Source organism: Urocampus carinirostris, chromosome 10, assembly GCF_059441175.1.
Source record: "Urocampus carinirostris isolate Australia breed hairy pipefish chromosome 10, RoL_Ucar_1.0, whole genome shotgun sequence".
NCBI lineage: Eukaryota > Metazoa > Chordata > Actinopteri > Syngnathiformes > Syngnathidae > Urocampus > Urocampus carinirostris.
In genome coordinates this window covers 23,910,808-23,934,678 of record NC_142358.1, presented here as the reverse complement: position 1 = coordinate 23,934,678, position 23,871 = coordinate 23,910,808, and the positions used below count along the sequence as shown (strand labels likewise).

Below are 23,871 nucleotides of genomic sequence, written 5' to 3'. Positions count from 1 at the left end.
ATCAGTTTTGTACATTTTTATTTGTAGATTTTTAAATATTTTAATTTATGTTTCCTGTATTTTTCAGTGTTAAATTTTAAGTGTTAACTTTACTATATTTTTCCCCAATTTAAGTCAGTCATAATAATACATAATACATGTTAATATATGGATTAAACAACAAAAACAACCTCAAGAGGCATTTGGGAACCAAAAGAGCCGGCCTTCTATAAAAAGAATCGTTAATTCCATCTCTACAATTGACCAATCGAGTTAGATTTGATTGATTAAACTCACTTTATATTCTTTCCTGCTGATTGTTATTTTATTACATTTTTTGTTGAACTTCATGTGTAGGATAAATCTATTGCTGGTGAGGTGCAATAAATATTAAAATGATTTATTACACAACTTACCTGTCTGTTGGTCTATTCAACAGACTCAAGTTCTACTCAGAAAATTTTGAATTCTTTGACATACTGTACAACTTATTTTTAAAGTAATTGAAATAGTTACTAAGTTACTTTTTGGAGGAAGTAGTGAGTAACTATATCTAATTACTTTTTAAAACTATCGTGCACAACACTGCTCATAATATAAATAATCTGCGAACAAAACGGCTCTATGAGCCAGCTCTTTAAGTGAACAATCTGAGCCAGCTCCCTGAGAGAGTCTCTCTCTCTCTCTCTCTCTCTCTCTCTCTCTCTCTCTCTCTCTCTCTCTCTCTCTCTCTCTCTGTCTCTCTCTCTGTCTCTGTCTCTGTCTCTGTCTCTGTCTCTGTCTCTGTCTCTGTCTCTGTCTCTCTGTCTCTGTCTCTTTTTCTCTGTCACTCTCTCTCTCTCTCTCTCTCTCTCTCTCTCTCTCTTTCTTTCTCATTTTCTCACTCTCTCTTTATCTCTCCCTCTCTCTTTATTTCTCTCTCTCTCTCTCATTTTCTCACTCTCTCACACTCTCACTCACTGGAAGGCACCAGTGACTAAGCGGTGTCATCTCTGTGTCTGCCTGCTTTTTTCTGCTGAGCAAAGGGGATAGGAGCGGCAGCATGGAATGTAGGACGAAAATGAAATACCTCCGATCTGCAACCTCAGTGGAACTGTTTAAATCTAGGCTTAAAACACACTTCCATTCTATAGCATATGAATAACCTATATTTTATGTTGACAATATCTGTGTATTATTTGTTATTGCAACATCCATTGCAGCCTGGTTATCCTGGAAGGGGGATGACCTCATGTGCAGTCCCTTCTCAGGGTTTCTTCATTTTCCTCATGTTGAGATTTTTGAGTTTTTCCTTGCCCTCCTGTAGGTTTTAGATCAGGGGATGGTGTAATAATAGTCTGTGGTTTGCAATAATCTGTGGTCTGTGCAGCCCTTTGAGACTCTTTGTGATTAAGGGCTATACAAATAAACATGACTTGACCTAAAAAAAATTGTCAAAGCAGAAAAAGAACCCAAATTTGGATTTATTTCAATAATATTGATGGCTTCGAAGCTGAGTGCATTGTCTAACAGTGGTAGAAGAAGCAAAATCTTATATTTCACTTTAAATTTGTTACATGTTAAAAAGCCAAATGTTTATTATTGCATTTTATACTTTATTTGCTGTTGAACTAAAAATGATTATTTTTAGTTTATATTTTGTTGTGATGTTTGTTTTTTTAGCGTTTACAAGTAGCATTTCCAGCCTAACTATGAAAAAAACCTGCGACCTACAGTCCAGGAAACTGCGTTAGTTAGTTTTAGTCTAACTAGATACAGATTTATTTATTATTTTGCATTAAACTTCCATCTCGTTTACAAAGTTTTGTGGGTGTAAGTTGTTTGCGGTGTCATTGGCTTTAATAACTAGTGTATATATGATTCAATAGTTTACAAGGGAACACACACACAATCATCTTAGATTTAGATTTTAATTTTGCTCAAAAAATGTACACAATTTTCTTTTGGGGCAGTATGCGGCCAGACCCCTAGACTGTCCGCCCACCAGGGTTTCACAAAATTCTATGGGTAAGACTGTATCGGCCCTGGGGTTTCAATGATTTAGAGTGTGTTCATTGTATACTGCTTCCACAATCCTGGTTAAAAATCGGTTTTGATCCATTCCAGGACCTGATTGTGGACCAGACCATCGAGAAAGTCTCCTTTTGTGCTCCAGATCGGAATTATGATAAGGCCTTCTCCTACATCTGCAGGGACGGCACCACTAGACGTTGGATGTGTCATTGTTTTATGGCACTCAAAGACTCGGTGAGGGGATCCCTTTATATATATATGTGTATATACAGTAACTGTCTTTACTTAGACCACGGATGTCAAATTCATTTCACATTGTAGGCCACAGCCGCTGGACCAAAATGATCCCATACTCTGCTATTTATTCAAATTCAAGTTCAAAGTGTTTATTGTCATATGCACCGTAAAGAACCACGATTTTCTGCATAATGAAATTCTTACTTTGCTGTCTACACAGTTGCCAGCCTAATAGAATTAAGAAACAATATACATGTATACATAAAAGAATATTACGAATATTAAGATTAACTCAAGATGAATCAAGGAAATAAGATAAAATATAAAACACAGTTGAAAGTGACTGTTGTGCAAGAATAGTCCAAGTATGGTTCAGTTTAAAGTGTCTGTAGTGTAATAGTGTCTTTAGTGTGCTGAATGTGTCTGTAGTGTATTGTTCGATCAGCAGCCGTTTAATAGTCTCATGGCACAGGGGTAAAAATAACCAAAATATCATGTTTTTCCTTTGTTTTGGTGTAAAGAAGCACAATAACAATAGGAAAATTAAAAAGTATGAAAAAGTAGCAAAACAATTGAAATGTAAAAGTGTGAAACCGTTCTTTAATCATTAAAACATATTGAAAAGTACTGGGAAGCATAAAACAATACTTAAGAGTATGAAAATGTCCTGAAAAGTAGTAAAATGTATGAAAATGTACTTTAAAGTACAAGTAAAAAAAAACGTAAAAAATTACTGAAAAAAGTATGCAAAAATACTAAATTCTAAATCTTCCTGAACAAATGCGGTGGGGGGGTAATTAGAGTCTTTGCAATGCTTTTGTTACCCATAGATAGTTCTGCATCTGCTTAAATAAATACCAAATTCAAAGTCATAAATTTGATTGTTTCATACTCTTTTTTTCAATGTCTCAATGTTGTGTATTATGTTTCTGTAATAAAACAATTAAAACAATTGAAAAAAATGATTGTTAATGTTTACAGTGTAAACCCAAAGCAAAAAAGAAAGAAAGAAAAAACAAGAGACGACTCGCATGATGGAGCTGTTATTACCTTGGTCAGTATTATGATTCTATGTCGTGTCAGCAAGATGCACTAAGCGTGAAATAACAGCAGCAGTCAGCATGTTACTCGGCGGTGATTTCCATATAAATGGGAAAGATCAACACAGTGCACTTGTGTAAACAAGAACCAAACGCATAAAATACCGACACTGTTCTCTTTTGATTTCTTAACAGAAGTAGCACACCAAGCTAGAAACATGGCAGTGATTAATAAATCATGAGATTAGGTTTAGAAGACTAAAATTAGGAGAATTTTCCTTTTTTTAATCAGATTGATGAGCATATAAGTAGATGACTCTTGGCCAAAGTCATCTGGGAGAAAAAAATAGTATTATGAAATTCCAATAAAAATAATAGGAAACAAAAAAGCGCTCGAAAACGAGTTCTAACACCAGGTATCTGTGCTGGTAGTGAAGAAATTGAGAGACTGTTTAAACTATCAGAATGCACTCTGCAAACCATTGTTTCTGGCCTGTAAGTAAAAATAGTGGTAGAGTAAGAAACTCTGATGCCTCTTCTTATGTCATCTGTATCATCTTGCGTTCAATGTATTGCAAATTTGGGCCAGGATAGATTTATTGATTGGTAAATCATTGCTCAAATCTAGATGTATACTGTAAAAAAATTTTATAGTAATGAAACCGATCATTTCTGAATGCATTTCTTCAGATTCAGATTCAGATCTACTTTATTGTCATTCTAGTACACGTGTATACAGAACGAAATGTCGATGCATCTGACCCCCACAGTTTCCTTGAATGTACAGATATAAATAAAGTTGTATTGTATTTTGGCTACGTATAGTGTTTTACCATAGTGCCGATAGTGCAAGAAGAGTAGCTAACCAGGTTAACAAGTCAGGTACACAGTAACATTAACACTGTAACAATAACGCTGTAATTACAATAGTGCAGAGAGCAATGGGCAAGGAGTGGCAAGCTATAAAAAAACTGACAGTAGTGCAAAAAGTCAGATTAGCAGCCGTTTAGATTTAAGTTAACTATATGTTAGATTGACCATTTAACAGTCTAATGGCCAGGGGGACTAGACTATTGCGGAGCCTGGTGGTCCTGCACCGCACACTGCAGTACCTCTTCCCAGAGGCTAGCAGAGTGAACAGTCCATGATGGGGGTGAGAGGGGTCCCCGGTAATGTTCTTAGCATGGGATAGGCAGCGCTTCTGGCCAATGTCCTGAATGGAGGGAAGTGTAGTCCCGATTATTTTCTCTGCTGTCCTCGTTACCCTCCTCACACTACCCCAGTCGGTAGCGCTGCAGCCTCCACACCACACAGAGATACAGCTGGTCAGGATACTCTCTATGGTGCCCCTGTAGAATGTGATGAGGGAGGGTGGGGGCAGGTGGGCTCTCCTCATCCTCCGCAGGAAGTACAGGCGCTGCTGTGCCCTCTTAACCAGTGATGCAGTGTTCACGGACCAGGTGAGTTTTTTGTAATGTGCACCCCTAGGAACTTGATACTGCTGACAACCTCCACAACCTTGTTGTTGATGCAAAGTGGGGCATGGTTGGGCTGGTTTTTCCTAAAGTCTACAATGATCTCTTTAGTTTTGTCAACATTCAGGACCAGGCTGTTGTCCCTGCACCAGCCCACCAACTGCTCCACCTCCTCTCTGTAGGCCAGGTCGTTGTCATCCCTGATGAGGCCCACCACTGTTGTGTCGTCAGCATACTTCACGATGTGGTTTGTGGCGGACCTAGGGACGCAGTCGTGTGTCATCAAGGTGAACAGCAAGGGGCTTAGGACGCAGCCTTGGGGGGAACCCGTGCTGAGGTAGATGACATCTGAACTGTTCTGACCTATCCGCACTGATTGGGGTCTGTCGCAGAGGAAGTCCAGCAGCCAGTTCCGCAGGGGGGTGTTGAAACCCAGGAGTCTCATTTTGTCTACCAGATGTTGTGGGATGATGGTGTTGAATGCTGAACTGAAGTCCAGGAACAGCATCCGCACATGGGTGTTCTTCTCCTCTAGATGTGTCAGGCTCAGGTGAAGCGCAGAGGAGATGGCATCCCTGGTGGAGCGGTTTGTCCTGTAGGCAAACTGAAAGGGGTCGAATGAGGAGGGGAGACTGGAGGTGATGTGCTCTTTAACCAGTCTCTCAAAGCACTTCATTATGATAGGAGCACTTATTACATCCACCAAATTATGCAATATGTACTGTTAAGTGTACCAAATTAAAAGGTGCACTTTAAAATTTCTGGTCAATTTACGGTCTTAGGGTACGCTTTACAGTCTGGAAAAAAGGCAAAGTAGATTAATTAATTTCTAATTTCAAGTTTTTGATTGCTAAATGGCAACTTGAGGGCATCCAGTACTGATATAAGCCTTCATCACTACTGTAGTACCAATTTCTTGATAATGCTTCCAATAACTCCAATACACATCATGTATTATTTAGCGTCTCCTATTGGAAAATATCTTCCATCATTAAAATAAAACAATATTGATCTGAATAATGAGCAAAACTACCTGAACTATCATATAAACGTGCATTTTTAAAAAACTCAAGACGTTTGTATTTATTAAACATACAGTAACATTAGCCCCACCTAGTTTGAGCTGACATAATTGTCCCCCATCTCCTACTACGGCTACCCAGAAAACTCAAAAAGTCTGGGCGGAAAAAATTATTACAGACGCTGCCCTACTTTCGACAGAGATGGGTTCCCGACGTAAGTTGAATTTGTTCTTAAGTTGCTTTAGTGCTATGTATGTTTAAGGTTTGTATAAATAACCTGTATTGTTTTTTACTTAGAAATGAATATTTCATAAAACAATATGCTCTATAAAGATAAATTAAGTTAAGTTTAACTTACTTTTGTTATATGAGCTTCAAGAGTTAGGCGACTTCCTCCTTCGTGGTAAAAAGTGGCCGAAAAAAAAGCGATCCAAGCATTTTATCAACCGCATCAAGCTTCCATATTCCACTTTCATTTCAAAAGAAACGGCTGGCCTCTCCTTTACACTTTACACCAACCATATCGAATGGATGCACGAGATATTAAACAATAAAGATGACAAAGTTCTTAGAGCGCTGGAGATACAATATAGAATGTTCACATGAACTAAGAATAGGAAGCGTAGTTTTTTTTCGGGCTGGATGCTGGGTGACCTCTCACAGCTCCACACGCCGTTAGCGGCGGAAAGGAGCACTACAGTTCTGTCCTGTGCTCGGAAAAAGGTGCACACGATACAAAATCTAAGTTACGAAAATGTGATATTGTTGAATTTTATCTTTGAGCCATATATACTCACGAAAAGGGCCATCGATGGCTCGTGAGCCATAGGTTCCCAACTCCTGCACTAAAACATCATGCCAGTTAGAAATCAAAGTTCATAATGACCCATTGCTCGAGAGGTATTTGAGAAAATGTCCACGGGCTACTCAAGAGACCTCTGGTATAAACGTGTCTGATCCCCATTGTACCAGTTGGGCTGCAAGTGGAAGTATGACTCACTTGGATAGCAGTGGATCAAATCTTACGATCAGTCAACTCTCGCACAGTATTGTGAATGTTTGCGTTTTCTTACCTTTGTGTCAGGGGGAGCGTCTGAGCCATGCAGTGGGATGCGCTTTTGCCGCCTGTTTGGAAAGGAAACAACGCAGAGAGAAAGAGTGCGGCGTGACGGCTTCCTTCGACGCCAGCCGCACGTCCTTTGCCCGCGAAGGATCCTTCCGCGCTAACTCCGTCTGCAGTCAGCACGGCAGCGGCGGCGAACGAGATGACCAACTGCAGGAAAAGAGCAAAGGTCGGATACCTTCCAAAGACAATTTCAATAAGTAAAGTGTACTTGTTTTGTGGTTTGCCGATATGTATTACTAAACTGCATCTTAAACAGACACTCTGGTTGAATGAATAATATTTGACCACTTGGTGTCGCAGTATTCAGTGTTCTCGTTTGCCCGCGTCCCTGCGTTCTAGAAGCATCATTTTTGCTGGGGACGCATAGTCTCAAATCAACGTGCGTCCCTGGGACGCAACTTTTTTGACACAAAATTGTCATTATTACCCGATTACATTTTTTTAAAACAAAGATTTACCGCACTCCAAACTTTTCGTCAGGCAGATCCGGCAGATGTTGTTTTGGTCTCGCTGTTCGAGTTTTCGTCTGCACGCGGATCTCTTGTGTGGTGAAAAGTCCGTCTCTTTTTGGAGAACCAGCTTTTTCGGCTCAACTCATTCAAGAGAGCCGGCTCTCAAACGGCTCACTTGCTTTGATGCATTATATTACGAATTATGATGTTGTATAAAGAAGTTAAGAAAAAAAGTATAAAAGGAGAAAATGAAAAAAAAAAGACAGGTTTGTGGTTATCCCTTTAATCGGTATATTACCAACAATAATTTGATGCAGAAAATGAATTAATAATTTGATGATTAAAACTGAATGAATATATAGATTTTTATTATATATTTGTCACCGATTTACAATTTCAACCTCGATAACACAAAATTTTGGGGACCCATAGATCTCTGTTGGGACCGATAGATTTTTGAGCATGCGAGTCCCCGGGACTCATCACTTTTCAGAGGTAAAATGAACACTGAGTATTGTGTATTGCAGGGGTGCCAAAACTCAAACTTCCTTTGGTCGCGGGCCAAACTGAATACATATTTATTGAATACACTAAAACTTGCCTTTTTAAAAAAAAAAACATAAATATGAATTTAAAACAGACAGGAATATTATTCTAGACTAAAGGAACATTTAATAACTTGGAAATCTTTGAAATATTATTTTTCAGTTATGTTCCAATTGTTATACATTCAAGTAATACTTATAAATACAAATTTTCTAATGAGTTTTACGCGAACACTTATTCTATCTCTATCACAATAATGGTTGGAGGGAAAAACGATTCTAGTGAAGGATCCCGAAAAAGTATGAAACCATCTGTTTTCCTAAGCTAAGAGGGGGGCAATCTTATGCTGGAATTCTCCCAAATGGAATATTTGGATAAAAAAACACACAATTACTTTGTTTTTTGGTGAGAAATTGGCATTTCTAAATCGGCGAAAAGCTCTTATTTCCCAGGGGGCCGCCGGAACTAGGGTCTGAGTGAGTTTGGGCTAGATCGGGTTTTCTACAAAAAAAAGTTCTGACAAAGACATTCCACTGTTCTCAAAAATAATTTCTTAAAATTCCCTACACAAAATAAGATCTAACAATAAAAAAAAAACACATCAAAAATTGATATGAAAGTCAATCAAATCGCTAATAAATCAGTAATACATGAATCCATTGTCTGGGTGTGCTGCACTCAAAGGTAACTTTTAGTTGTAAAAAAAAGATATTAATAAAAATATGAATTTAAATAATAAGCAAAAAATATATGAACTATTAAATGATTGTGATCTCTATACACTTAAAGGTTGAGAAATGTGCATTTATTTTCATAAAATAAGCCTCACCTAAAGGGAGCTGACATAATTGTCTGCCATCCTGATGTTTGGGATTTTTTTATTGTCTTATTTTATATAATTTCCCGTTTTCTCATGCACTATTTTTCTATATGTCCAAAATTTCAATATTTAAATAAAAAGGGAAACATTTAAAATCTGTTTTCTAAAAGTCTGATTGACCAATTATTCAAAATAATAATCGACTGCTTTATCATTTATTAAAATAAACGTTATTTAGAATAGAATGGAACGCCTTTTTTGTCATTACACAAAGAGAAATTCAAAGCTGCCCCATGTAGTGCGCATATACACATAGAATTTCAAGTGGCATCAAATTTAAAAAGTCACATCGAAAGACTATCAATCTGGGGGCTGCAAATGGCCTGCTGACCATGAATTTAAGACCCTGGATTAAGACCGATATGTTTCCTTTATGATAGAATGACTTAGGTGCCACAACTGGTGTGTTGATTATAACTGAACTTCTATCTTCCCCCAGATCAACCCTCCATTCACGCAGCCTTGCCCCCCGGTAACGCCTCCCCGCCAGAGGGGGCAGCAGAACCCGGCGGACCTCATGCTATTCCCCGCCGCCACGCGCCCATCGAGCAACTGGTGCGTCAAGGTTCTTTCCGGGGATTCCCGGCTCTCAGCCAGAAGAACTCTCCCTTCAAAAGACAGCTGTCACTTCGCCTCAACGACCTGCCCTCTACACTGCAACGCAAGACTGATTTTGAAGCCAAGAATCCTGGTGAGGCGCCAGGTTCTCGTTGCAGCTAATATGTATGGCAATAACTACTTTGGGCTGGGTTACTGTTCACTAAAGCCTGTGATAAGTTTATAGTTCAGTAGACACTCAAAATAAGGAGAGAAGACGTCAATAGATTTCGAACTTGCAAAGAAAACAGAAGAGGACTGTACCCAATTTCATCCTGTTCTAAAAGGCCCTCTCTGAGCCCTCTTTTTATTAAATCTCCCAGGTTACAAAAATCAGCCCTAAGGGGTGTGGAGATCCAAAAACACCAGCCTAATTGGCCAATAGTGACAAAGATGTAAACAGTGAATAATAATCAAAATAACAAACAGTGAGCTAAAATATCAAACAACTGTGCAATACAGCCATAATAACGAACAACCCTGGCATCCTCTGCAAACATCTTTGCCAATGTCTGTTGGTAAAAACTGAATAAATGACTTACTTTTCAGCCTCTTTTTCACAATACCAGTTCCACATTATTGGACCCGAATTATGTCTTTTTGATTTTCTTTTAGGGTCTCGAAAGGGGTTTAACCACTTCCCATGAGGTCATGTAGTGTATGTTTGCCGTCAAGAGTGTTTTGCGTTTTGTGCAGAGTCTTAGGTCAGCCTTTAAATAGTTTACTTTAGGTGCAAGAAGCCAAGCCACAAGATTTGAGTTGTATATTTGGCATATTTGGTGCTACCATTTTCTTGTCAAATGAGGGCATTTAGCAGTTTCAAAAATTGAGAGTAGGACGGAATCCAGCAGCAACTTGAAAGAGTCACACAGAATACATGAATGACAGCTTGTTTTCTTCCCGTATCAATCGCATGGAATACGAATACATAAATTAATCTCCTCTCGTCTAATGTTAAAATAAGGAGAGAAGACATCAATGGAGTCTGAACTGGCATGGACAGAGACCAATCTCAGATAAAAGATTCCAACCTTTTCTGAGAGCTCTTCACTTTATCTTTTCTTTTTATTCAATCTCATTGGTTTCAAATGGACATCAACCTTAAAGGTTGTGGATATCAAAGAACAACAACACGACTGGCCGTTATGACAATGACGTTAACAGTGTATTATAGTCAACATTATGGACAACAATGCGTGATAATAGTCAAAATAAGAAACTAGCATCCTATGCTATCTCCTTCGCAGTTGTTAAATATAAAAAACAGAATAAATGCAAACAATTCAACGTACAAATTGTCAACCAAAGCCTGTTAGGCATCGCTTGTGTTTGCATTCATTCGATGCAAGAATTGTAGAACCAGAACGAAAAGATAATAAATGGGCTTATTTCCAGTCAGGCGCCTGTTGTGTACTCTTATAACAAGCAGGCCATCTAGCACGGACCTAGCGGTCTGGAGAAGTATGACGCCAAACTGGTACTGTGAAAAAGAGACTAATGTATGTCCTTATGTTTTCAAATTGTATCATTTTACAAGTTCATTCCATTTGGGGGAGTATATGCTTTAAGGCAATGTTTATCAACTCGTTTGCCATGAGACTTAATCTGCAGGAAATTGTTCAGTTTCAGTCTATAAGAAACAACAAATAACTTACAAATGTCCCTGTACTAAAATGCTGTGCTTTCGAAAGATGACTATGACATCACCAATGCCCAGAAGACATGCACACTAACGTTCAAAAGCTCAGTTTATTGGACGTAGTAACACGAGTGACACAGCAGTGCTAAAACTTCAGTGTTAATTTCTATTTCCTGCATAATCGGCTGTAAATAAAATTTCACTTTGTGACTTATAATAACAGGGTTAGCGCGTGTACGGCACAGTTCTGAGGTCATGGGTTCAAATCCAGCTACCGACCTTCCTGTGCGGAGTTTGCATGTTCTCCCCGTGCTTGCGTGGGTTTCCTCCGGGCACTACGGTTTCCTCCCACATTCCAAAAACATGCATGTCAGGTTGATTGGCCGGTCCAAATCGTCCCTAGGTGTGAATGTGCGAGCGAATTGTCTGTCCCTGTGTGCCCTGCGACTGGCTGGCAACCAGTTCAGGGTGTCCCCTGCCCACTGCCCGAAGATGGCTCGGATGGGCTCCAGCACCCCCGCGACCTTACTGAGGATAAGCGGTGCAGATAATGGATGGATGGATGGACTCATAATAATATTTTAGCAGACAGTAACCTCATGCAAAAACTAAACTGGAGTCTGCTTGATTATTTTCCGACGTTTTAGATATTACTCTCCTGTCTGTATTACCGTTTTACCTGTGACGTTAAAAATTATAGCAGAGAATTGCATTTTTTTTAAAAATATATTATAACACCTGTCTGGCTTGAGATTTTTTTAAATGAAAAAAAGGCTCATATAAGCTTAAGAACCACCATCTTTAAGCAGACTACTGTTCCCTAAATGATTTTATATACATTAGGTAAACCTGACAATGCTTGTTGGCTAAATGCTAAAATATTAGCATTTTATCCCTCATCCCAATGCAACATTGCACATGACCACGTTTTACTGGCCAAGTTTTAACTCTCTGCTGCCGTCTAAATTCAGGTTTTCCTCATTGGCTGTTATTTGTCTCCTACTCTTTTCCTTATTTTCATCCTCCCACTTCCCTTTTGTTTGGTCCTTTCTTGCTAGTGCTAGAAGTGGACATGACTTTGCCTGGGGAAGGAGACATTAATGCCCTGTGCAGCCAGATCAACACGTCCTTCACAAAGCCATCCGAGGACCCTTTCTGCCAGCCCTGCCCGCCTGCGGGTGGTCTGACAACCTGTGTTGTGCCTCCAGCCTTGCCTCCTCCTCCAGCGCCCTTGCAGGGTAACAGGCAGTGTATGAAATTTGCACCCAAAAACAAGTGCTTACCTCATTGGCAGAAAAGTTAACTCATTTTAAAGGGATAGTGTGCATTTTTGGTCGCTGTATTGTGCAACTAAAAACGAGTTCTTAAAGGCGCAAGGAAGAATACAAACTACTGCTCGTTTTTTAACACAACTCGGCCCACAACTCAAGTGAAATAAAAAATTATATAGTGCTTTTCAAGTCAAGACTTCCCAAAGCGCTTTACAGTGTGCTTCACATTTTCCCAATAGCGGCCGTGTAGCCATGTAAGGCGCTAACCTGCTTTTGGGGGGCATTAGGGGTTCAGTGTCTTACCCAAGGACACTTCGACATGTAACACGGAGGAGCCGCGATTCAAACTGCGATCTCTTGATCTCAAGACCACCGCTCTACCTCCTGAGCGACCCCCAAAATGTTTGCCTGATTTATTTGGACATAAACCCTTAACTTACTAAATCAACTTTAACGGGTATTTATGGAAAACATAGTCCAATAAACACTAAATGTAATTTAAAAATCAAATCCTTTAATGAATTTGTGGTCACAAAGCTGTATTGGAATGTGGCCACCATGCCAGATCCTAAAAACACAAATTTTGACTTGTTTTACTTAAACCATCAGGATCACACTGCATACACAGGATAAAGTATCCGAAGATTTTCGTTAAAATATGGAAACTTTCTGCCGATAAGGTAAAAATAGCAATTTTTTTTACCTAATAGTTTTGCAGTCGAGGTCTGATCTGTTCTGTTTTTCCCTTTAGCGACGTCTTCTTGGATTCAGCCGGATCCTCCCGTCCACTCTCCTCCTCCAGTTTCCTCGGGGATGCAAAGCGGACACAAACGTACACCTTCCGAGGCGGAGAGATGGCTCGAAGAGGTCTCCAAGGCAGTCCGGTCCCAGCATACTCCCCCGCCGGGTCCCACAATCCCCACCATCCCGGGGCCACCATCCGCATCCAATCAGCACATGACCAATCTGGTGTCGAATCCATCCGCGTCACTCGGCACCAATCCGCTCATAGCGGGCCCCTCGGTGCTCCCAGTCCAGGCCCCGATGCCCCTTCCACCCATCGCCATATCGTCTGTTCCCCTCATACCCGGACCTCCAATTTCAAGTCCCCCCATGTCTTTGCCTTCAATGTCTATCCCCACTATGACTGGTCCAAGCATGTCAGGAGCCCCAATGATCCCGCCTACAATCTCAGGACCCCGAGGTTCCCTGCCGAGCATCTTGCAGCCCTTCCCATTGGCTTTCGATGCTGCTCCGGCTCCTGTGGGGATGTTCGCCAGCCAGCCCGTCCAACCGGGTTTTGTGCCCATTCAAAGCTACATGCCGGGCTTGGCGAGCAGTATGACCTACCCCAACGTTAGCGTACCCGTCGTCGGAATCACGCCATCGCAAATGGTAGCAAACGCTTTCTGCACGGCTAGCGGTTCACCCGCTACTGGAGGGGCTGTCGGTTCCGGAATGGGAGGAGCTAAAGTGGGGTCCCTTGTGACCGGCAGCACCCATAACCCTTATTCGGCTGTGCCCGCTCCTGGGTTTTCCACGCCGTTTCCATCTGTCCCTCCACCTCAGAATGCCGTAAACGGTCTCCCGACACTTCAGAATGGTAATACCGACGGCGGTAGCAGCTGGCCGCCTGAAGGAAGTCAACTGGCCGCTCCAGTAAAGGGAAATTCGCAGGATGATGAGCGTTTTGAGGCCAAGTGGGCAGCGCTTGAGAGTGGCAACGCCAAACCTGCTCAGGCACCCGGGAGCAAAAGTCCAGCAGCAACGGCCAATCCTTTTTCAAACAATCTGCAGAAGAATTTTGAGATTGAGCTTTAAAGTGAGTCACAATGAGAAAAGCTCGGTGCTTCGATTTGAATGGTGCACTGTAAAAAATATATTTGTGCACTGCAAAAAAAAACAACTAAATCTTACTTCATTGGCAGAAAGTTTTGCTTGTTTAGGGTAAAATTATTCAATTTTTAGGATATTTGATGTTGTTTCTCTATTAAAATAAGAAAAAATACTAAATAAGCAAAATTATCTTAGATAGCAGATGGTCAATAATTTTGCTCAATTTAAGAAATATTTTCCTCCTACATTGTAAAAGTACTTAAAATAAGCAAAATGATTCATCAGAGGCCAGTGACGTGGAGTGAGTTTTGAGTAAGGCATAGTCAGATTTACAAATAAATTAATCTTATTTGTTTGATTGTCAAGGTAAGAATATTTTTGCATTGGTGGGAAACTTTTTTTAAAATTTTAATCCTCAAAAAAAGCAATATTATCTTATTGGGTTGTATCCTCCTTGTACTTTTAAGCTCTCATTTTTAGTTGCACTACAACGTATTTTCAAGCTGAGAGCTCATTTTTGATACTAATTAGCGCAAATGGTACCCAGTCTTGTATGCATTCTATAAATAACGTTTCCATGTTATTACTATGTTGTAACTAGAGGTGAGATCTTGGGCCGGGGCCAGAACCCAACCCGAACCTGGCCAGAATTTTGAGCCGGGTTCGGGCTTAAAATGTCAATCATCAAGTCGGGCCAGTCGGGCTTCTCTTGTTCTCACCAGTTTTTTGTTTTCCTTTGTGCACTTACCTTTACGCAAGTAATTATTTAGATTAAGAAAATGTATACCAAACTCAGTTTAACTCAAAATAACTAAATCCCAAAAAAATTTCCTCCTCTGTGTTAGGGTAAAAGACACGCGGCTTCCTCCTACCACCTCCCTCACGTCCAACGTAATTTCTGCCTCTTTACAATATCTTACAAGCTATTACTAACTTTCTTTCTGCTTTTTGGCCAAATCTTTCACTATTTTCAGTGTGTAATCTGCAGAATTTAATATATGATCAGATTCACTTTCGTTCGCGATGCGCACTTCGGCCCCAAAAGGTTCATTTGGGCGCAACACTTGCAGTGCACACTTGATTTGAGGGACTGGGCCCCAAGTAAACCCCAAGCTGCGTAGTTCAGCCGAAACGGCGCTAAAATACACACAGCTGGAGTAAAGCTTTGTGTTTACTTTGGCGGCAAATTAAAGCTTCAGGTTTATTCCGGGCTCGTTTATCAAACCAAGTTAATTTGTCAGGATTGGGCGGTTTCGCGTTTATATACCTGCGACTCGGGTCGGGTCGGGCTGAATTTTTTTGCCCCAATCTCACCTTTAATTGTTACTATTTTATTACCAGGTTTTATTATAAATAGGGTTCAATACTTAGTCAACCACTACAAAATATTTGACTAGAAATAGTACAATGACCTGGTGAGCTGCGGGCATCACTTTGGAGACCCCTGCACTACATAATACAGAAACATCTAGCGTTCAAATAGAGACAATGTCCCTTTAAAATCAGCAAAACAATCTACAATCCGCTAGATAAGCCAACTTTGCTTAGCAAGAATAATTTTCTTTTTATTTTACCAGAAAAAACAGATAAAATATCTTAGAATAAGAAAAATCCTCAAAAATGAGAAAAGGATTCTTCCAATGGGGTCAGATTTATTTTTTTGCAGTGTTTGCAGGTCCTAAAACATTTCGGCAGGTGAGCATGAACCAAAAAGCTCTCTGCTGGAGTAACTTCACAAAAACCACGTTGCTTTCTTGAGGCTCCAGTAAGAGATTTACAGATGCTGGTCTACAACTGAGAACTTTTCTTCAATAGAAGGGATCATCTGGCGATTCCAAATCCTGCCACATTGCTTTGTTTCAGCTTCTCTCCTGCTTTCCATGTCTGCAACCACTTTTTACTTTTCTTTAGCGGCTGCAAGTCCCTTCATGCATTGACTGTGTTTCTCAGTGACGCGCTCACTGGTTGCTTTCTTTCAAAGGTGACTCAGAAGCATTCCAATCTTATTGACTGATTTTGGCATAAACTTTAATGGGGTAGGAAATTATTGTGAGGAATTGCTGTTTTAACCAATGACTAGGTTGATGCTCTTGATCATGGACGAACGGTGGCGATTGTTTGTCAGGGGAGGTAAAATATCTACACAACCGTGTGAATTCTCTCATACACTGCCACTGACTTCCATAACCATCAATGGAAGATTTCAAATTATTTCCAACTAGTAAGAATTGATCTGGACAATCCTATTTGGGGAAAAAATACAAATAGGAGCTTATTTAATTCATAATACAAATTGTTTATATTAAAACCTCCCTTCTTGAAGCTTCGATTTTTCAAAACATTTGTAAAGGTTGTAGGTTATAATACAAGAGGGAAAACGTGTTTTTGTTGTTGTTTTTGTTGTTTTCCTTTTTTACCATTATAAAAACGTGGCTTCTGAGAACGGGTGTGTAGACTTTTCTAAGTGGAGGTCAACCCAAAGGAGTTCTGGAAAATAATTTGTTTTACGGATTTGGATTTGTGGATACGATAAGTTTACACTACAAAAAAATCATACCTTATTGATAAGTTTAGTAGACACTCAAAGCAAGGAGAGAAGACATCAATGGATTTTGAACTTAAGGGTGTGGAAATAAAAAAATTAGCAACAACAATTAGCCAATACTGACGATGATGTCACTGTGCATAATAGTCAAAACTACAGTCTGCATTAATAGTCAAAATTAAAAAATGGCACTCTGTGTAATCTCCTTTGCTGATGTCCAATATTAAAAATAGAATAAACTCATCACCCATTCGCAGAAAAGTTAGCACTTTTTTATTTTATTTGATATATATTTAGTTGTTTTTTGGAAAGGAGAACAGGGGAGAATGCCCAACCTGTTCTAAAAGCCTTTCCCTGAGCTGTCCTTTTTCATTAGATCTCCTAGGTTACAAAATCCGATCCAACCAAAAGGGTCTGGAACTCAAAGAACAACAGCATGACTAGTGTATACTAGTCAAAATAATGAACTGGCATCCCATGTAATCCACTTGTGAAGGTGCCCATTTTAAAAAACAGAATAAACTTATTAAATAAGTCCGGGCCAGTCTATGATATGACTAAGGAATCCCGGGGGTTGACTTCCACTTTAAGAAGAACCACTGACCAGTCATGACAATTTATTGCCAAAAGAGTTGTATTTATTGTCCTTTCTTATGTTGACATAAGTCATAATGCGCAAGTGTTTTATTAATATATTTGTATCCTATATATTTATTTTATGTTGAAAACAAGCAGGACCATCTTTTTGCTTGGACATCAAGAGATTGTGGGAAATGTAACAGGAATCAAATAATGGATGAAATGTATCCTGTTGCCTGGCAGATGTAAATAGTGGCATGATGCTCCTACACATAAAGTGGGCACTTTTGCTTGTGCTTTTTGCAGACAAATCAATAAAGCAAGCCCCACCTCATGTCCGGTGGTCTCAAATGTTGGGAGGAACAGAGGAAAACCTACGTGGTGGCCTTTCCACCTTTTCCACAAAGTTCCAGGACCACAAACGTGATGAACTTCTTTCCAATGTCATTGTTTTCAACTACAGGGTAGAATTCTGCTTGACTATGTTTACTGTGTTAGTCTGTTGCGATGCATCTACAAATAAACGGCAGATGAAAAGTAAAAGGGGAAAGAAAGTGAAACCAGAGGAAGTGATTGTAAACAACATGAATACGGAATTATGCGTCCTGGGATGAGTTGGAGAAGAAAAACGGAAGAAATAAAACAAAGACGAGGGAACGAAAGGAACCTCTTTGTCACCCCTCCGTCTATTATTGCAAAGGATCTATTACAGTATTTATTTTTGCAACTTGAGCATATTGCATATTTTACAGTCTGCTAAGCAAACCAGAAAGACTCCTTATACGTAATATGCGGAAATGCCAGGAAGGCCGTCAAGTCTTAAATAATAAGGCACAATGAAAATATATTTTCATGGAGGACTTTTTCATGTGTGCTCTGACAAGGGGAGTTTAGTGTGAAGGGTTGATTCTTGCCATATGTAGAAATAAATGTAGAAATAAACACCTACAAATGTATGCTCATATACATAAATGAACACATAAATAAATTATGTAATATCTAAATATATGAAAGATGCATTATAATCATTTATTTATGCATTTTCTTTCTTTCATTTAATTATTTCCTTTTTGTATTTTGTTGATCATTTTGTCATTTAACTCCTCATGCGTTTGTTTATTTTGTCATGTATATTGTCATTTAGTTTATTTTATCACAACAAAATGTCATTTGAATGAGGTGGCGCGGTTGCCTGTGCTTTTTATCTATCGCTTGATGATAAACGATTGCTCAACCAATAGGTGAAAAGTTGAGCCAGTTAGCCGCCCCCTCATTTAAAGAACTTTTTGTTGTGACAAAAATATAAAAACATGAATACAGTACAAGACAAAATTTCAGGACAAAATACATGACAAAATACACGAAAACATACAAGACAACATTTTAGGACAAAATATATGACTGAACTCGCAAGCAATATACACGACTAGATACATGACTAAGTACAAGACAAAATTTCAGACAAAATACACGGAAACATACAAGACAAAATACATGACAAAATACACAAAAACATGCAAGAAAAAATTCAGGACACAATTCACGACAAAATACACGAAAACATTTAGGAGAAAATATATGACTAAACTCGCAAGCAATATACACGACTAAATACACGAAAACATACAAGCCAAATTTCAGGAACAAAATTCACGACTAAATAAACGAAACCCTACAAGACAAAATTTAGAACAGAATACATGACTAAATTCACAAACAATATACTGTACATGACTAAATACATGACAAAGTACAAGACAAAATTCATGACAAAATACACGAAAAACTACAAGACAAAATACAATACAGCATTTCAGGGCAAAATTCACTCTAACATCCTTGACAAAGTACACAACAAAATTTTAGAACTAAATTTACAAGAAAATTCGCACACAAAATACACAACCAAATACATGACAAAGTACACGACGAAATACACAACTCAATACACAACAAACAAGACAAAATACACAACAAAAAAACAGGACGAAATTTACGGAAATATTTTTTTTATAAAATACATGACTAAATACACAATGAGATACACGACAAAATACATGAGACAATATTTTAGGACAAAATTCATGACAAAATTCACTACAAAATACACGACTACTACACAAGAAAATCCACTACAACATTTCAGGACAAAATTTAAGCACAACATTTACGACAGAATTCGTGATAAAATACATGACTAAATACACAACTGAATACACAACAAGATATACGACTAAATACACTAATACTGTGTATACACCACAAAATACACGACATAATACTGAAACAACAAAATAAATGAAAAAAAGCATAGATATATGAATATATTGCATTTATGTCATATATTTTAATATTTTGTGATTTATGTTAGGATTCATTTATTTATATGACATATATTTGTAGTTTTTTTGAATGTATATATTTATTCTTACTTATGGCAGGATGTGTACTCCATAGTCAAGCTGTAGTCACCGCCAAGTGAAGGCGGCCTTCTAGAAACAAAACCGTAACGTGAAGTTCCCATCTAATAGGCGCTTTATTTTCCGACAGGTTATTTTACAGATGACAAATATACAAAGCAAACTCCTATTTTTTGTTCATCTAAAATATATATTTTCAATGGATTTGTTTACTTGCCGTCTAAGTTCTTTGTAGGTTATTGAAGCAAAGTAAACTGTTCGACCGCATGGACTTGATTGTAAAACTAGTTTGTTGATGGTAACGGAAAACAGTGGAGTTTATTTTGAATCTTTATTTACAGATTTTGTTTTTGTATTTAAACCCACATATTTGTATTGTAATTACATTGTACAAAAGACGAATAAAGTAATATAATACAAATCGATACGAGTGTTTTTGTCAAAGAATTTTGAAGGAAGTGGGGAATGTTAGAATTGTCTGTATTTGTTATGCTTACTCATTGCACTCACCTGTGCCCGCTCGTTTGGCGCCAGCTGATCCTAGTTGCCTGATTGATTCCCCTCCTACATATACCCAGTAATCCAGTCACTCCTGGTCAGTCCGTCAGCGAACCTCTGCATATGCAAGTCAAGCACTTTGACTCTGGCTAAAATGCGACAGAAACAAAATGAAAATAAGTCCAAACAGCTTGCCAACATCATTTTTGCCGTTCCATGTATTCAGTTACTCCCCAAGCCTACACAAAATTTAGTAATTTTGTTCATATTTAGTATCTTTTGTCTTTTATTAGCATATTTGGTATTGGAGTAATCCAAAAGTAATTGAAAGTAATCCAGTTAGAGTAACCCTACCCAACCCTGGTTGCAACAGCTTTTGTTATTCGTGCATTTCGCTCATCCACATCTTTTGGAATATGAGGCACATAGACCAATCCTTTTACAAATTCCCACAAAAATAAATCACCTAGTGTGAGATCTGGGTAGCCAGGACATGAGCTTGCAACCATTCCGCCCAGACCATCCAAACCATTTGTCAGGCAGTGTTGTGTTTAGAAACTGTCTAACTCTCAGGCTCCAGTGTGGTGGCGCCCCATCCTGTTGTAAAATGAAGTCATCAGACTCTTTCTCACTCAATTTATATATTAACTAGTTTTCCAGCATGTCGAGGTACGTCTCACCATTGATTGTTGCTCTTTCAAAGAAGAACTGTTCAAAAGCAGCTTTCCTCGACATAAAAACAAAACACGGTCTCCTTTGTGGAATCTCGCTGATGCTCCAGAAGTTCATGCGTGTTCTCTGTACCCCATATGCGAGTCTTATGCTTTTCAACGTTGCTTTTTAGGTGATGAGTCGCCTCATCGCTTCAAACAAACCGGTCCTCAAATCTGTCATCTTCCATCTTTTGTTGCATTGCAATGCAAAAATCACAACCAGCTGGTTGATCGGTTTCTTTCAACTGTAGCTTGTAAGGTGTTGTTTTTTAAATACGCCAAACAGTTGTTGGAGAACAATGAAGTTCCCCACGGGGTCTTCTGATCGATGTACACAGGTTGCGCAAAAAAGCACTTCAAACTTGTTGGATCACAGCTTCTGAAGTAGAGGTTCTGTTCCTTCAGCTAGGCGTAAGCACCCATCCGATAAGAATTTACCATTCCTACTAATTTTGGAATTCCTTTATGGGTGGTCTTTTCCGAATAGTCTGCGAAATGCACGTTGAACAAAAGTCCCTGATTCCGTTTTTGCATATTGAAGCGCACAAAACGTCTTTTTTGGTTGAGTGAATGCCACTAATGGAACTGAAAAAAATATGTATAAAATAAACAATAACTTTACAAAATATTTAAAGGAATTCGCTTTAAAATGGCACACCTTTTATCTTACTACCGTTTGGGTTTCAAATGTGCCCAAGACTTTTGGAACTATAATATAAAAATGGATAACTGAGATCTATAAAGGACATGCACAGTACAGTGATTTCATATGTTCGTAGACATAGGTTTCTATTCTTTCAGCGCCTCCGTGTGTAAGCATAAGACATTACACCTTTTATAAATAAAGGCATGCAGTTAAAGAATCGGAAGTGATGGGAAAATGATCAAGAACTCTTAGTTTTTTATAGATAGATAGATAGATAGATACTTTGTTCATCCCCGAATTTGTGGCATTTAGATAATATTCAGACTGCATCTTGAAACCAAGCTTTCCAACAGGCCCTTGATGAAGCTTAACTTCTATCAACAGGTGGAATACAGGGTAGCATGTCAGCTGGACAGATCGGAGATCCCAGTTTCAAATTACGCCCTTCTAGTCCGTACGGAGTTTGCGTTTTCTCCGTACTCTGTGGATTTTCTAGTCAACTCATGTTATTTTGTGTAGCCCTTTATCACAAGGAGTCTCAAAGGGCTGCACAAACCACAGACTATTGCAAACTCTATTATTACTCCGCCCCATGATCTAAAACCTACATGAGAGTAAGGAAAAACTCAAAAACCTTAGCAAGAGAAAAATTAGGAATCCTTGAGAAGGGACCGCACATGGTGTAATCCCCCTTCCAGGATGACTAGGCTGCAACAGATGTTGCATTAACAAACAATAAAATTTAAAATACATATATAGTTCCGTATTTCTTCTTTTTACACTTCAGTTTCATTCCAAAACCACAAATATACTGTTCTTTATAAAACATCGTTTTACAAATAACTTCTCTACCATCAAATTATAAATTCTAAAATAATATTGCTTTATGACACTTTCTCAGTTTTTTCCCCTCCTACAATCCACAAAACACTGGCATGGCAGGTTGATTGGTTGACTCCAAACTGTCTCAGGGTATGGATGTTTGTGAGTGCTTGTATTTTAAGATGTGCCCTGTGATTGGCTGGCAATCAGTCCAAGGAGTGCCCTGCCCAATGCCTGTTGACAGTTGGGATGGACTCCAGCAACCCAAATGAGGATAAGCTGCTTTGAAAATGAATCTATTTCAATCACTTATTCTTACTAAAGATCAAATATTAACCCATTTCCCTACAAATGAACCTGTAACTATATACAGTTGGGCAAATAGGTATTTAGTCAACCAACAATTGTGCAAGTTATTTTACTTGAAAAGAGAAGAGGCCAGTAATTGTCAACGTGGGTAAACCAGAATGTAGGGAAAAAAACTGATATTCACATTGTTTGATTTTTAAAGAATTTATTTCCAATTTAGAGTGGAAAACAAGTATTTGGTTACATACAGGGCAGCACGGCGGCGCAGTGGTTAGCGCTTGTGCGGCACAGTTCATGTCATGGGAACCTGTTGTGGGTTCAAATCCAGCTCCAGACTTCCTGTGCGGAGTTTGTATGTTCTCCCCGTGCTTGCGTGGGTTTCCTCCGGGCACTCCGGTTTCCTCCCACGTTCCAAAAACATGCATTTCAGGTGAATTGGCCGGTCCAAATTGTCCCTAGGTGTGAATGAGCGAATGAGTTGTCTGTCCCTGTGTGCCCTGCGATTGGCTGGCAACCAGTTCAGGGTGTCCCCTGCCCACTGCCCGGAGATGGCTGGGATGGGCTCCAGCCCCCCCGCGACCCTGATGAGGATAAGCGGTACGGCTGATGAGATGAGGTTACATACAAACAAGTAAGATGTCTGTCTGTCAAAGAGGTCTAATTTCTAACGAGGCTCAATACAGGTAGTATTAAAGGCACGGACAGTATTTTAACTCATTATCCGTATAAAAGACTCCTGTCCACAACCTTAGTCAGTCACACTCCAAACTCCACAATGGCCAAGACCAAAGAGCTGTTGAAGGACACCAGAGACAAAATTACAGACCCAGGTTGGGAAGGCTGAATCTGCAACAGGTAACACGCTTGGTGTTTAGAAATCAACAGTTGGAGCAATTATGAGAAAATGGAAGATGTACAAGACCACTGATAATCTCCCTCGATCTGGGGCTCCATGCAAGATCTAAATGTTGCGTCAAAATGCTAACAAAAACAGGGAGCAAAAACCCCGGAACCACACTGGGAGACCTAGTGAATGACCTAAAGAGAGCCGGGACCACAGTAGAAAGAAATGCACTGCCAGTGACTTAAATCCTGCACTGCCAGACGTGTCCACCTGCTGAAGCCAGCCATTTGGATGATCCAGAAGAGGACTGGGACAGTGTTACGGTCAGATGAAACCAAAATAGAACTTTTTGGTAGGAAAAGGTTATCGTGTTTGGATGAAA

At 39.2% G+C, this 23,871-nt stretch overlaps 1 protein-coding gene across 1 annotated transcript in view; it reads left to right on the top strand.

Annotated features, from left to right (window-relative positions):
- Nucleotides 1-20,082, top strand: part of numbl (NUMB like endocytic adaptor protein) — a 32,851-nt gene extending 12,769 nt beyond the window's left edge. The window contains exons 4-8 of the mRNA XM_088345710.1: nt 2,086-2,226; nt 6,851-7,058; nt 9,210-9,461; nt 12,065-12,244; nt 13,029-20,082. Of these exons, the coding sequence (XP_088201836.1) occupies nt 2,086-2,226; nt 6,851-7,058; nt 9,210-9,461; nt 12,065-12,244; nt 13,029-14,098 (1,851 nt within the window). The 3' untranslated portion in view covers nt 14,099-20,082. The remainder of the gene's footprint in view (nt 1-2,085; nt 2,227-6,850; nt 7,059-9,209; nt 9,462-12,064; nt 12,245-13,028) is intronic.
- Nucleotides 20,083-23,871: the final 3,789 nt, after the last annotated feature.